General features: G+C 36.9%; 1 protein-coding gene across 1 annotated transcript; it reads left to right on the forward strand.

Annotated features, from left to right (window-relative positions):
* Window positions 1-1,564: 1,564 nt before the first annotated feature.
* Window positions 1,565-6,956, forward strand: LOC125218962 (L-type lectin-domain containing receptor kinase IX.1-like). The gene is made up of 4 exons (XM_048120789.1): window positions 1,565-3,068; window positions 3,221-3,912; window positions 3,982-4,103; window positions 6,704-6,956. The coding sequence occupies exons 1-3, from the start codon at window positions 1,606-1,608 to the stop codon at window positions 4,059-4,061; spliced, it is 2,235 nt and encodes a 744-aa protein (XP_047976746.1). The 5' UTR covers window positions 1,565-1,605; the 3' UTR covers window positions 4,062-4,103; window positions 6,704-6,956.
* The last annotated feature ends 5,078 nt before the right edge of the window (window positions 6,957-12,034 follow it).

Raw genomic sequence — 12,034 nt, forward strand, 5'->3', positions numbered from 1 at the left:
CCGTCCGTCCATAAAATATTGTCCAAGTTTGATTTGACGCGGATTTTAAGAAATGTGAATTACTATAATATATAGAATATGAATACGAAGAGTTAATAAAAAATATACTCCATCCGTTGGTTCTCTCATAATTGAGTCATTTCCAAATATAGTACTCCCTCTATCCTATAAAAGTTGAGTCACTTCATTTTTTGCACTCGTTTTAAAAAAATCATAATAAATAGTAGTTACAATGGATAAATAGTAAAGTAAAATCGAGAATAACGTAGATAAGAGTCTTTTCTACATTATTTTTAAATTTATCCACTTTAGCTATTTATTATGATTTTTTTCAAAACGAGTGCATAGAACGAAGTGACTCAACTTTTATGGGACAGAAGGAGTAACTTTTTTCTCTTTCTTACTTTACGTTTCTTAATTTATTCTCTCTACTTTATTCTCTTTACCTTTCTCTTTCTACTGTTTTATCTATTTATTTAACACACTCAACATTCCATCCTTTTTTAAAACTCCGTGCTGAAAAGTTTCGCCTCAACTATAAGAGAACGGAGGGAGTACTTTATTTAAAAATAGAGAAAAACAAAACAGGAGTACTTTATTTAAAAATAGAAAAAAACAAAACAGAAAACTTTTCACGGACGGGCAAAAATAGCAAAACTGGACAACATTTCACAGACGGAGAGAGTACCATACCAACAACTCAATACTCCCTCCGTCCCACTTTAGGAGTCCTGGTTTACCATTTTTAGGTGTCCCACTTTAGGAGTCTCGGTTGGAATATTCCATAAATAGTACTCCATCCATTCCATAGTAATAGAGTTATTATGTCATTTTGGTACGTTTTATAGCATTAGAGTCATTTCTCTTTTTGATAAAAGTCAACACATTTTTCCACACCTACTTTACTCTCTCTTACTCCCTCCGTCCCATTAAATATGCAACATTTGGAAATCGGCACGGATTTTTATGTAGTGTTGTTTTGTGAGTTAATGAAGAGAGAGTAAAGTAAGAGAGATGAAAGAGTAGAGATAGAGATGTTTCCATTTTAGGAAATATTTCGTTTTTAATGGGACAAACTAAAAAGGAAAATGTTACATTTCTAATGGGACACATGGAATACTTTTTTCTCTCTTCATCTCTCTACCTTTTTCATTTTCTACTTTATTTTCCCTTTACTTAACTCATCTAATACAGTTTTTCTTAATCTCCGTGCCGAAAAGAAATGCCCCGATTACTATGGAATGGAGAGAGTATTAGGCTCCACATTCCACTAACATTTTTCTACTCACATTTTATTATAAAACTAATATATATCACATTTTATTATAAAACTAATATAAAAAAGTAAGACCCCACATTCCACTATCTTTTTTCACCAGTTTTCTTTTACATCTCTTAAAACCCATGCCGTACTCAATCAGGACTCCTAAAGTGGGATTATATATGAGTAACAAACTTTTTAGTATATACTATAAATTGATATCGTTACCGTACAAAGATCTTTTCGATAAGTCAGCGTCGTTTAAGAAAAAACAAGAGTATATGAAGGTTATTTATAAGAGGTGAGGTTTCCACAGCAAAAGAAGAAGCAGCAGCTATCCATCAATGGCGCCTTACTGTTCAATTTCAATCTATCTCCTTCTCCTTATCACAACCTCCACTGCCTCTCCTCTCTCCTTCAACCTCCCCGCCATCACGACTGACGAGACCAACCTCCAGATCATGATCAAAGGCGACGCCTATATATCCACAGAAGGACTCCAGGTCACCAACAACGAGAAGAGCAGCGACGGCATCGAACTCACCGGCCGCGCCACCTACGCCGATCCCCTCCACCTCTGGGACAAGGCCACCGGCAACTTGACCGACTTCGACACCCACTTCTCCTTCGTCATCCAGGCCTATAACCCGCACGTCTGCGCCGCCGACGGGCTCGCGTTTTTCCTGGCTCCGTTCGATTCCCCCATCCCGCCAAATTCCTCCGGCTCCGGCCTCGGCCTCGGCTCCTGCTATGCCCCCGCGAACGCATCCGAATTCCCGTTCGTGGCGGTCGAATTCGACACATTCTCTAATGACTGCGACCCGCCGCTCGTCGGCCAGCACGTGGGGATCGACGTGAGGTCTCTGAACTCCACCGTGTATGCGCCGTGGGGAAGCAATCTGACGGAGGGGGATGTAACTGATGTTTGGATTAGTTATAATTCTTCAAACATGAAATTTCGAGTGAATTTTACTGATGTTGTACAAGATTCACAGCCTTATTACTCGAGTGTTGAATACACTATAGATCTCCGGAATATTCTACCAGAGTTTGTCGCTGTCGGCTTCTCCGCAGCTACTGGAGACTGCTTCCAGACAAACAATGTCAAGTCATGGAGTTTCAGTTCCACTCTGGATGTCGAAGATACGGCATCTAATGTCACCGGCCCGGACCCCGAACCGGCGGGGAAACCGGTCGGGTTGATTGCAGGTTTATCTACGGCTGTAGCAGTTGGGTTGATTTCGGGTTTATCTATGGCGGCAGCGGTTGGGCTGGTTTTGGTGGGATGCTGGCTATGGAGAAGGAAAAGAAGAGGGAGAAAAATTTTGGCTATGGGGATGAATTTTGAGAAGGGGAGTGGGCCTAGAAGAATCAACTACGGAGAGCTAGCGGCCGCCAGGGGTAATTTTGCGGAGGAAAGAAAGCTAGGTGAGGGCGGGGATGTTTTGGCTCTGGAGATGGATTTTGAGAAGGGGAGTGGACCTAGAAGATCCAACTACCGAGAGCTTGCGGCCGCCAGGGGTAATTTTGCTGAGGAAAGCAAGCTAGGTGAGGGCGGGGATGTTTCGGCTATAGAGATGGATTTTGAGAAGGGGAGTGGGCCTAGAAGATTCTCCTACAGAGAGCTTGCGGCTGCCACGGGTAATTTTGCGGAGGAAAGGAAGCTAGGTGAGGGCGGCTTTGGCGGCGTCTACCGAGGCTTCTTGAAGAATCTAGACGTCGCGGTGAAGCGAGTTTCCAAGACCTCGAAGCAAGGCAAGAAGGAGTATGCGTCGGAAGTGACGATCATCAGCCGGCTTCGCCACAGGTATAAACATAAATCGACCGTGTTGTCTGTAACTGGAAGTGATGAATTTGGTCGTTTTTCAGTTTCAAAATTTCCCCAATTTTATTTTCAAACGGACATCTTTTAATAATGTTCAAAACAACATCACTAGAAAATGTCATTTTGTACATCAGGAACCTCGTACAACTCATAGGCTGGTGCCATGAGAGGTGTGAGCTCCTTGTGGTGTATGAACTCCAACCAAAAGGCAGCTTAGACTCTCACCTGTTCAAAAAAAAATATCCCCCTTTGAACTGGGAGACGCGGTTCAAGATTGCGCGGGGGCTCGCGGCGGCGCTGCTGTACCTGCACGAGGAGTGGGAGCAGTGCGTGCTCCACCGGGACATCAAGTCGAGCAACGTCATGCTCGACTCGACCTTCAATGCCAAGCTAGGCGACTTCGGGCTGGCCAGGCTCGTCGACCATGACAAGGCGTTGCAGACGACGATCCTGGCCGGCACGATTGGCTACATTGCGCCTGAGTGCTTAACGACGGGAAGGGCGAGCAAGGAGTCGGATGTGTACGGTTTCGGGATAGTGGCCCTGGAGATTTCGACAGGGAGGCAACCCATATCGGAGCAGGTGAGCACGGTGGGGTGGGTATGGGAGTTGTACGGGACGGGGCGGCCGTTGGAGGCTGCGGATGTGAGGTTGGAGGAGTGTGGAGGGTATGATGAGAGGGAGATGGAGAGGTTGATGGCGGTGGGGTTGTGGTGCGCGCATCCGGTTGACAGGCTCCGGCCGTCAATGAAGGAGGTGGTGCGGGTTCTAGCGTTTGAAGGGGTGCTGCCGCCGCTACCATCCAAAATGCCGGCGCCTGCTTATGGTACCCTGCCGCTGCCATCTAGTATTTCGTCTTTGATTTATGCATCTGATGCGACTTATTCGTCTTCAGGTTATAGTCGTGGCTCGACGGCCACTTCTTCTTCGGGTGCATCTGTTTCTGCGTCCTCATCGCTATTATTTTCGAGATGAGATGAGAGTACAAAGGTGGAGAAAAATACTGAAATACCGCAGGTACTGTATCAAAAAAATATCAAAATATTTCAGTATCATAACCGTATGAATTTATTTATATATATTAAATGTATTTTTAAATAAATTGCTATTTTACTCTTTCCACTTGCTTAAAAGAATATTTTTTTATCCACTTACTCATTATACTTATAAGGTATAAAAAATATTTTAGTTTATTTTATTGTAAATACAAAAATGAGTATTTCTTCGTCAAAAAACCTATAATAGAACTATTTTCCTACTCTATTTTGAGTTTTAGAATATTATCAGAGATGATCTTAAGGGGCACGAGCCTCCCTCTTAAGAGAACAAACCTATATATATGGAATACAAGCCCTCCATAATACAAACTTTACAACTTTTAATCCTACCCACTAATTGTAATTAATCAACGGTTAGTAATGTCTTGATTTTTGATGTAAACAGACAATACTATTTCCATCAACAGGGGGTATATATGGAACTCAATTTTTTTTATCTTTATATGCACCCCTAATTTTATTGTAACGCTCCACTTTTCGAACCCTAATTTTCGAGCCATAAAATTTTTGCATTAAATGCTTTTAATGCCGTAAAGTATGTGGATTAATTGATAAGTGAAATTATTAAATGATTTTTCTGTGGTGATGTAATTTTTGAGTCGGAATTGGAATTTGGATTGACTAGTCAATTCCGTTGAATATGTGACGTGGATCTGGAATGACAGATTCCGTTGAATTTGTGACGTGATTGTTTGAATAATTGATGCGGGGTGAAACTTATTGCGATGGATTATTTTTTCTAAGGGTGAGTGAGATTAAATTGGATCATCAATAATTATCTTACCCATCTTCTTGGAATTTTCGACCACTATCATTATTGGGAAAGAATTCTATTTTTCGGGATTTAATTTATTGCTTGGGATATTTATCCAAATTAAATCCAATAACCAATTATTCTTTATTTTCTTCATGAGAAAATCGACCCCATGTTATTCCCAAGGAGATTTCGAAAATCTCCTATTTAAGGGGGAAGAGAATTATTTTATTTCATTTATTGATCATTTATTTATTCCCTTCCATCCTTTATTTATTCCCTTCCATGAATAAATTCAAATATCCTAGCAAATCTTGTCTTACCTTATTCAAATTAAGATTTGAAATTTATTCTTGGTGGAGGAAGCATAAAATCGCCTATTTCCTTATTTTATTGGGGGAAATTATTATTTTTATCCTGCTCCGTAATATCTTTCTCTCCGTGAAAATTTTTAAAAAATCCTACACATAATTGATAGGCAAAAATCAATTTATTATTTTATTCTGCTCCATGATATTTTATTTCACTCCGTGAAAATTAATTCATATGCTAATTAATTAGCATAGAATTTGAAATCCCCTTATTTCTCCCCATAATTCACGCCATTCTCCTCCCACATATCTTCCAAATCTTTATTTATTAACCGTGGGATTAAATTCTTAACCTTTATTATAAATACATGAGAAAAACTTAACCCTAGCCACTATCATCACACGCCTCCTCTCTTTCCCTCACGCCACTTTCCTCTCTTCCACCCTTCTTCAGCTTATTTTCTATTTTATTCAAGATCTCTTCATTCTTTGCAATGAATTGAAGTAGAAACTCAAGAATTCTTGAAGAATCAAGGCTAATACTTTGTTCTACCGTTCGTTCCTATCAAGAAATGTACTTTTGGTCTATCTTTTCTCATCCAACCGATTAATCGGTGTTCTTGAACCCTCATGTATATAGATTGAGCGAAAAGGGGAAAATCTAGTTGGTGAATGAGAAGTATGTGTGTGTCTGTGTGTGTGTGTCGACGTGTGTGCGTGCGTGTGTAGCACGTGTGTGTGCGCGTGTGATGTGTGTTTGTGAAGAGCACTCGTGTGTAGCTATGTATTAATGGTAGATCTGAAGTTTGAAGTATGGATCAAATAATATGATGAACATGCTTTTATTGTGAGTGTGAAGATAAAATAAACAAGTGGTAAGGGGAACGTTTGGGGGCATGCATGATTTTGGATTCGTTGAATGAGACTAATTCATGGTATACACACACACACACACACACACACACACACATATATGATCTAAAGGTGATAACTCGCGCGCGAAGCGTGATAGCAAAGGGAAGAAAGTACTTGAACTTTGAACAATTGAGGTGGGCTTTCTTTTAAAATAAGGACAATATTCTAAATCTTTATTGATGAGAATGAAATCTATGTTTTACATGCCGTTCTTTGTTTTAACGTGCCTATCTGATGTGGCTCATGCCATTCTTATTTAAATTGAATTCGGATCCTCGTAGGGCCGCAAACCCTACTTGGATTAGTGTACACTTATGGTAGACCGAGTGTCAGCGTACGGGTTGGCCGGTCTAGTGGCTTGGTCTGTGCAGATATGGTAAAATGTCTATGAAAAAATGACTGATCAGTCGACTTTTGAAATGGAAACTATTTTGAGTACCTCGGGCCTTTCTAAAGCTAAAACCCGGTGGTCACCAAATGGTGGCATGATAAACTATTATTTTTGATAAATTATTTTCGGCATGAGTCCATTGAGTATCTTTATAGTACTCAGTCATGCATGTGTTTCCCTATGTGCAGGTTAAGCGGCGACGGGTGACTGGTGGGGTTGAGCAACTAAACTAAATCTTATGGTTGTCTTGAAACTCCGAGTGTCGTTGTGTCTTCGTACATGATCTCACTATTCTCTTGGATGCTTCCGCTTAAAATAGTTGGTTGATTTTGAAACTATTTCCTTCTTATTAGAACTTAAGACCCGATATGTTCTGGGATTGCTTTAAGCCCTTGTTGTTTTGAATGAATTTTAATACTAGTTGATTTCCTTTGGGTTTAATTACTAAGGCGTACTCTGACTTCTATTCTTGTTGTTAAATGACTATTTAATATTTTGGTCAAACCCTTAAATGAAACCCTAGTCCTTTTCCTTGTTGCATTTAAGTCCTTTTAGGTCGTGATCGCTCGCCTTTATTAACCCTAGAAGGGCGGTCGTGACATTTATACCGTGTGAAAAGTCAATAATTCGTCCCTAATTTATCTCTAATCTCCCAAACTATCAATATTCATATTTTTAGAAAGATATTGCATTCAACCATAATTTCTATTCAGTGTCTACAACAATATCTATAATTTTTCGCTGATGTCAATAACATATCAACACATTTATCAAATGTTACTATCTACGACAAATTTTTTCAAATTTTTATTGCAACGAATGTCAATGAATGTCAGCAAATTGATGCAGTATCAAATTTTCTTTTTCAATGTCAACAATTTTTTTTTTCGGAATTATTGCTATACTACTGACAATTTATATATGCAGTTTCATAATGAAATTCTCAACAAAGCATCGACCTGAATCTCAACACCATGTCATAATGAAACATGTGCAACTCCTTGCACAATGAAGTACTCTAACTTTTAATCTCTGGAAAATATGTTGCAAAAAGAGGATTTAGCTGAAGGATTAGGGTTGGAGGAGGAGCTATGAAGGCTCCCCTTTTGGGGGCTATGAATTGGTGAATTCTATTAAGTAGGTTATGGGCTATATATAGGCTTGAAAGGATTTAAATTTGGTAAATAGTTTCCTCTAAGAAATAGTAAAAATGGAATTTTTGTTCCCCATAGTAGAAGGAAAAGATTTGGCTTCACAAGGTAATGTCTTCTTTTCTTCTTTAAATTTCCGCCGAGACTGCATTTGATAGTTTTGCGCGACTTTGGTAGAACAACCAAAACTTTCTCCACAAAACTCTTTCGAGATGAAGAGAATGACATGTAGAAAGCCCTGATCGGACTTCAGGATCGCCGGAAAAATGAGTTGAACAGAGGCTGTCTTGTGCCATGTTTTTGTGGCGGACCGCCGCACCTTGGCTGACGGTCGCCGCGCATTAATCCCGAAGCTTCTGACTCTTTGGTGGCTGTTTCCATGCACTTCCTGGCGGTCGCTGGATGCTACCTGAAACTCATATTTCCTACTTCGCGTTTTGACTCCCTTTTTAGGCTCAAATGTACACATTTCTCACAAAACATGTCAAAATACCAAAATGTACTATATAAAATATGCAAATAATGGACATGTTATGCAACTTTGATATTCAAAACGGACCAAATAATGGCCTTAAAACCGTGCAGAATCCGAGCGTATCAACTACCCCAAAACTTACATTTTTGTTTGTTCTCGAACAAAACAATAAAGATACTAGAATAGACGTACGGAATGCACAAGTACTAGACGTCATAACTGTCTCAAAAGATGTAAGAATAGATTAAGCATGAATTAACACAATCAAATCAAGCAAGGCTTATTAGTCCACTTTCATTACTAACTCGTGGAACACCTTGAATTCATGCGCTCACATGTGGCAAACTTCCAAAGATGGGAAGTGTATATATCTCTCACTCTCAAAGTGTTTATGGAAAAGTGTATAACTCTCAATCAAAGTGTTTATTACTCACAATTGTAAGTATTTAATAATAAAAAGAAAAAAATGATACTCCCTCCGTCCCACTTTAAGAATAAAATTTAATTATAACAAGAATTTTAAGAAATTGTTGGAGGGTGTAATAATTGAAGTGAGATAATGGTTATTGGAGTGTGTAATGATTGAAGTGAGGTAGTAGAAAGTGAGACCCTTTTGACTTTTTGTATGTTTAAGATTTTGTTTTATTTTATTATTATGAGAGTAATGATATTTGGGTGTAAATTTGATGAACAATGGGGTTAAATTTTATGTTCAAATATGGTAAATTATAAATATAACTCTTGAACTGAGACGGACTTAAATGAAAAAATGTGAATTTTAATCTGGGACGGAGGGAATATAAACCATTGACTGTAGGAGACCAAGACCCTTGCTTGAATATTCAATTGAGGTAGTTAGCTGGGCCATATCAGGAATGTGACAGGAAATGGAATCAAAAGACCATTCATTCACTTTATACTTTTCCACATATTTATATTCATCGTATACAATTTTATTTTCTCTATAGAAAATATTCCATATAACTTTAATTGCTAGATGAAATAATTTGGTGCTAAAAATTTGGTATGAGTGCAAACGATGTCTCATTTTATCAAAATTTTTGATATATCATTATATCGAATTTTCGATATGATCAATTTCAATATCAATGACATACGGTACTAGATTTCGATAGGGTAGAGAGAAATACCATTATATATTCAAATATATTTGATATTTACGATCACCCCATTTTTAATATATATAGATGGTGCACCGTAAATTACAGTGTATATCAAAATTTTGATATACCACTATATATGAAAATTTATATCGCTACTTTATCGAAATCTCCAGACAAAATATACCAAACTGGAAATTCGATATATCCTTAATAAATTTCTACATTTTTCGAAGACTAAGTTAAACTAGAAAAAGATTAACAAACTTATTAATCCAACTACTACCCACTTAAATAACTCAAAAATTAATATAAAAATATGATGATGATGATGAATAATATATTAACCTCCATGATTACATTTTGGGCTCCATTTGGCGCGTTGGACATAATGTACGCACATTATATTATTCCATATATATGCTAAACTAGCAAAACCAGAGGTTTCAATCCATCCATCCATGGCTGCTTCAATTTCAACAATGATCAACTATTCACTCTATTTCCTAATGCAAATATAGCAGCAGTCCTTCAAAAAGCTATGAATGATTTCAACAATTACGAGTGATCATGAGTTTTTCAAAATTAAGAAATTGGGCCTATAAATTTTAAAAAATTATAAGAAAAAAGATGAAAATTAGAATAAAAACTACAAGTATTGTTGTAATATTAGGACTCTAAGATAAAATGTTGCATTTGGTTTTGATATGGATTAAAAATATACTGCATTTAAATAAACTATTAAGTAGTTTATAATAAAATAATAAATTAGTATTCATTGTTGAATAAAAACTCCTAACTATTTGTGGGAGCGAAGAAACACAATTAATTAAATCGGGAAACCTATGGTTGGTGGATACAAGTTCCATTGCTGGATAAATACAACACCTGGGTATGAATTCCACGAGGACGAAATTTTTCTAATTTTAGTACGCGTTGCATATTAAATCAAATAATTTTGTTGGAATATGTGATTTGTAGTAATAACTGGTTTGTCAAATGAATCAAGTTGAGCCATAGAAATTTATAAAATTGGGCCTAAAATATTTTGTCAAATTAAATAAGTTCATTTTGATCTTTTAATAACTGGGCTTAATTTAATTTCATTTTGGGCCGAACAGTATATACACAATGTCAACATCATGTCATCACAACATCAACTGTTGACATTATGTTGATAATTTTTGTTGCTATCATTTTATCATCTGTGTTGACATTTTCTAATGATTCAGATCATAGTTTGAAGTTTGTGCAAAATTTAGAGTTTTTATTTGATTACATCTGGATCATAGTTAAAGGATCCACAAAAGGGTAGTGATATAATGAAAACCATATATATAATGAAAACTCGAAACTTTAATCCTAGCCATTAATTATAACAGATTTGTGGTTAATATTGCGTAGAATTTCTATCTCAACAAGAGCATGTATTTTGTTAATAGAGGGTATTTTTGTAATTAAGTTTCTAAATGATTCTTGTGTTCCTAATTTCTCTCCCACCTTCCAAAACTAAAATATTCACACCATCAAAAGGATCTTTACATAGAATCAATATGATTTCAACAAAACATTTTAGAATCAACATAGAATTAATGCAATTTCAATAAAATATTCAACATCAGCAGAACAAAAGAATCGACGCAAAAAATCAACAAGAACATAACAAAAGAATCAACGAATTTAAGCACAAATAATCAACACAGATTTCAGAATTCAACAAAAAAACAATGCGATCGATTCAACAGAAATTCTACAAAAAATCAATTCATATTTTAGAATCAATACGATTTCAACAAAATATTTAACATCAGCAGAACAAAAGAATCAACGCAATTTCAACGCAAAAAATCACCAATAGCAGAATAAAAGAATCAACGAAATTTCAGCGCAAAAAATTAACCCAGATTTCAGAATTCAACAAAAAAGCAACACGATCGATTCAACACAAATTCAACAAAAAATCTTCACACAGATTTTTAGAATCAACATTGAATCAACACAAAATTCAACATCAACATAGAATTAGCGCAAAATTCAAGCAATTTTTTCGATGAAAAGGAGAGAGAACGAAGAAAAGGAGAAAAATTGAAATGAGAGGAGGAATTGAAACTTTAATTACGTGATTAGTGGAGGAGAGAGAGCGACCAAATCTGGATTAAATGATTCATCATATTATAATATGTCTATTATACCCTCGTTGATAAATTCAGATAAGTTACGACATTTTAATATGGAATAATACCCTTCAATCACGCTTTTTGATCATGACTTTTCGCTTTTTGTGAAAATGATAAAAAATAGTTAGAGAGAAGAAATGGTAAATTAAGAGAGAGATAATATAGAGAAAATTTATCTCGCATTATCTTTCTTACTTTACCATTTCTCCACTTTAACTATTTTATATCATTTTTACAAAAAGAGGAAAAATTGATAAGATCGCTAAAGCGGACAGAGTATCAGTCATTGATTAGAAATAATTAGTGGCTAAGATTAAAGTTTTGAGTTTTCATTATATATATGGTTTTCATTTGATCACATCCCTCCACAAAATTTAGAGTTTTCATTTTATTACATCCTATCATAGTTAAAGGATCCACTATAGGAGAGCGCGGCTCGTGGCTCTCCCGAGGCAGCGCGGCTCCTATAGTGCGAAACATGAGCGTTTGTGGTGTGGGTTGGGGGCGGAGGGGCACGAGAGCGCCACTCGCGTGCCCGGCGCGCTTCCTCATGCGCTGACGCCGCGACTCTCCCTATTTTCAATTTTTTTTATTT

Source organism: Salvia hispanica, chromosome 4, assembly GCF_023119035.1.
Source record: "Salvia hispanica cultivar TCC Black 2014 chromosome 4, UniMelb_Shisp_WGS_1.0, whole genome shotgun sequence".
Lineage (NCBI taxonomy): Eukaryota > Viridiplantae > Streptophyta > Magnoliopsida > Lamiales > Lamiaceae > Salvia > Salvia hispanica.

Coding starts and splice junctions, on each gene's coding strand:
- LOC125218962 (XM_048120789.1), top strand. CDS start 1,606: ATGGCGCCTTACTGTTCAATTTCAATCTATCTCCTTCTCCTTATCACA. Junction 3,069..3,220: donor ATCAGCCGGCTTCGCCACAG/GTATAAACATAA, acceptor TTTGTACATCAG/GAACCTCGTACAACTCATAG. Junction 3,913..3,981: donor AATGCCGGCGCCTGCTTATG/GTACCCTGCCGC, acceptor ATTCGTCTTCAG/GTTATAGTCGTGGCTCGACG.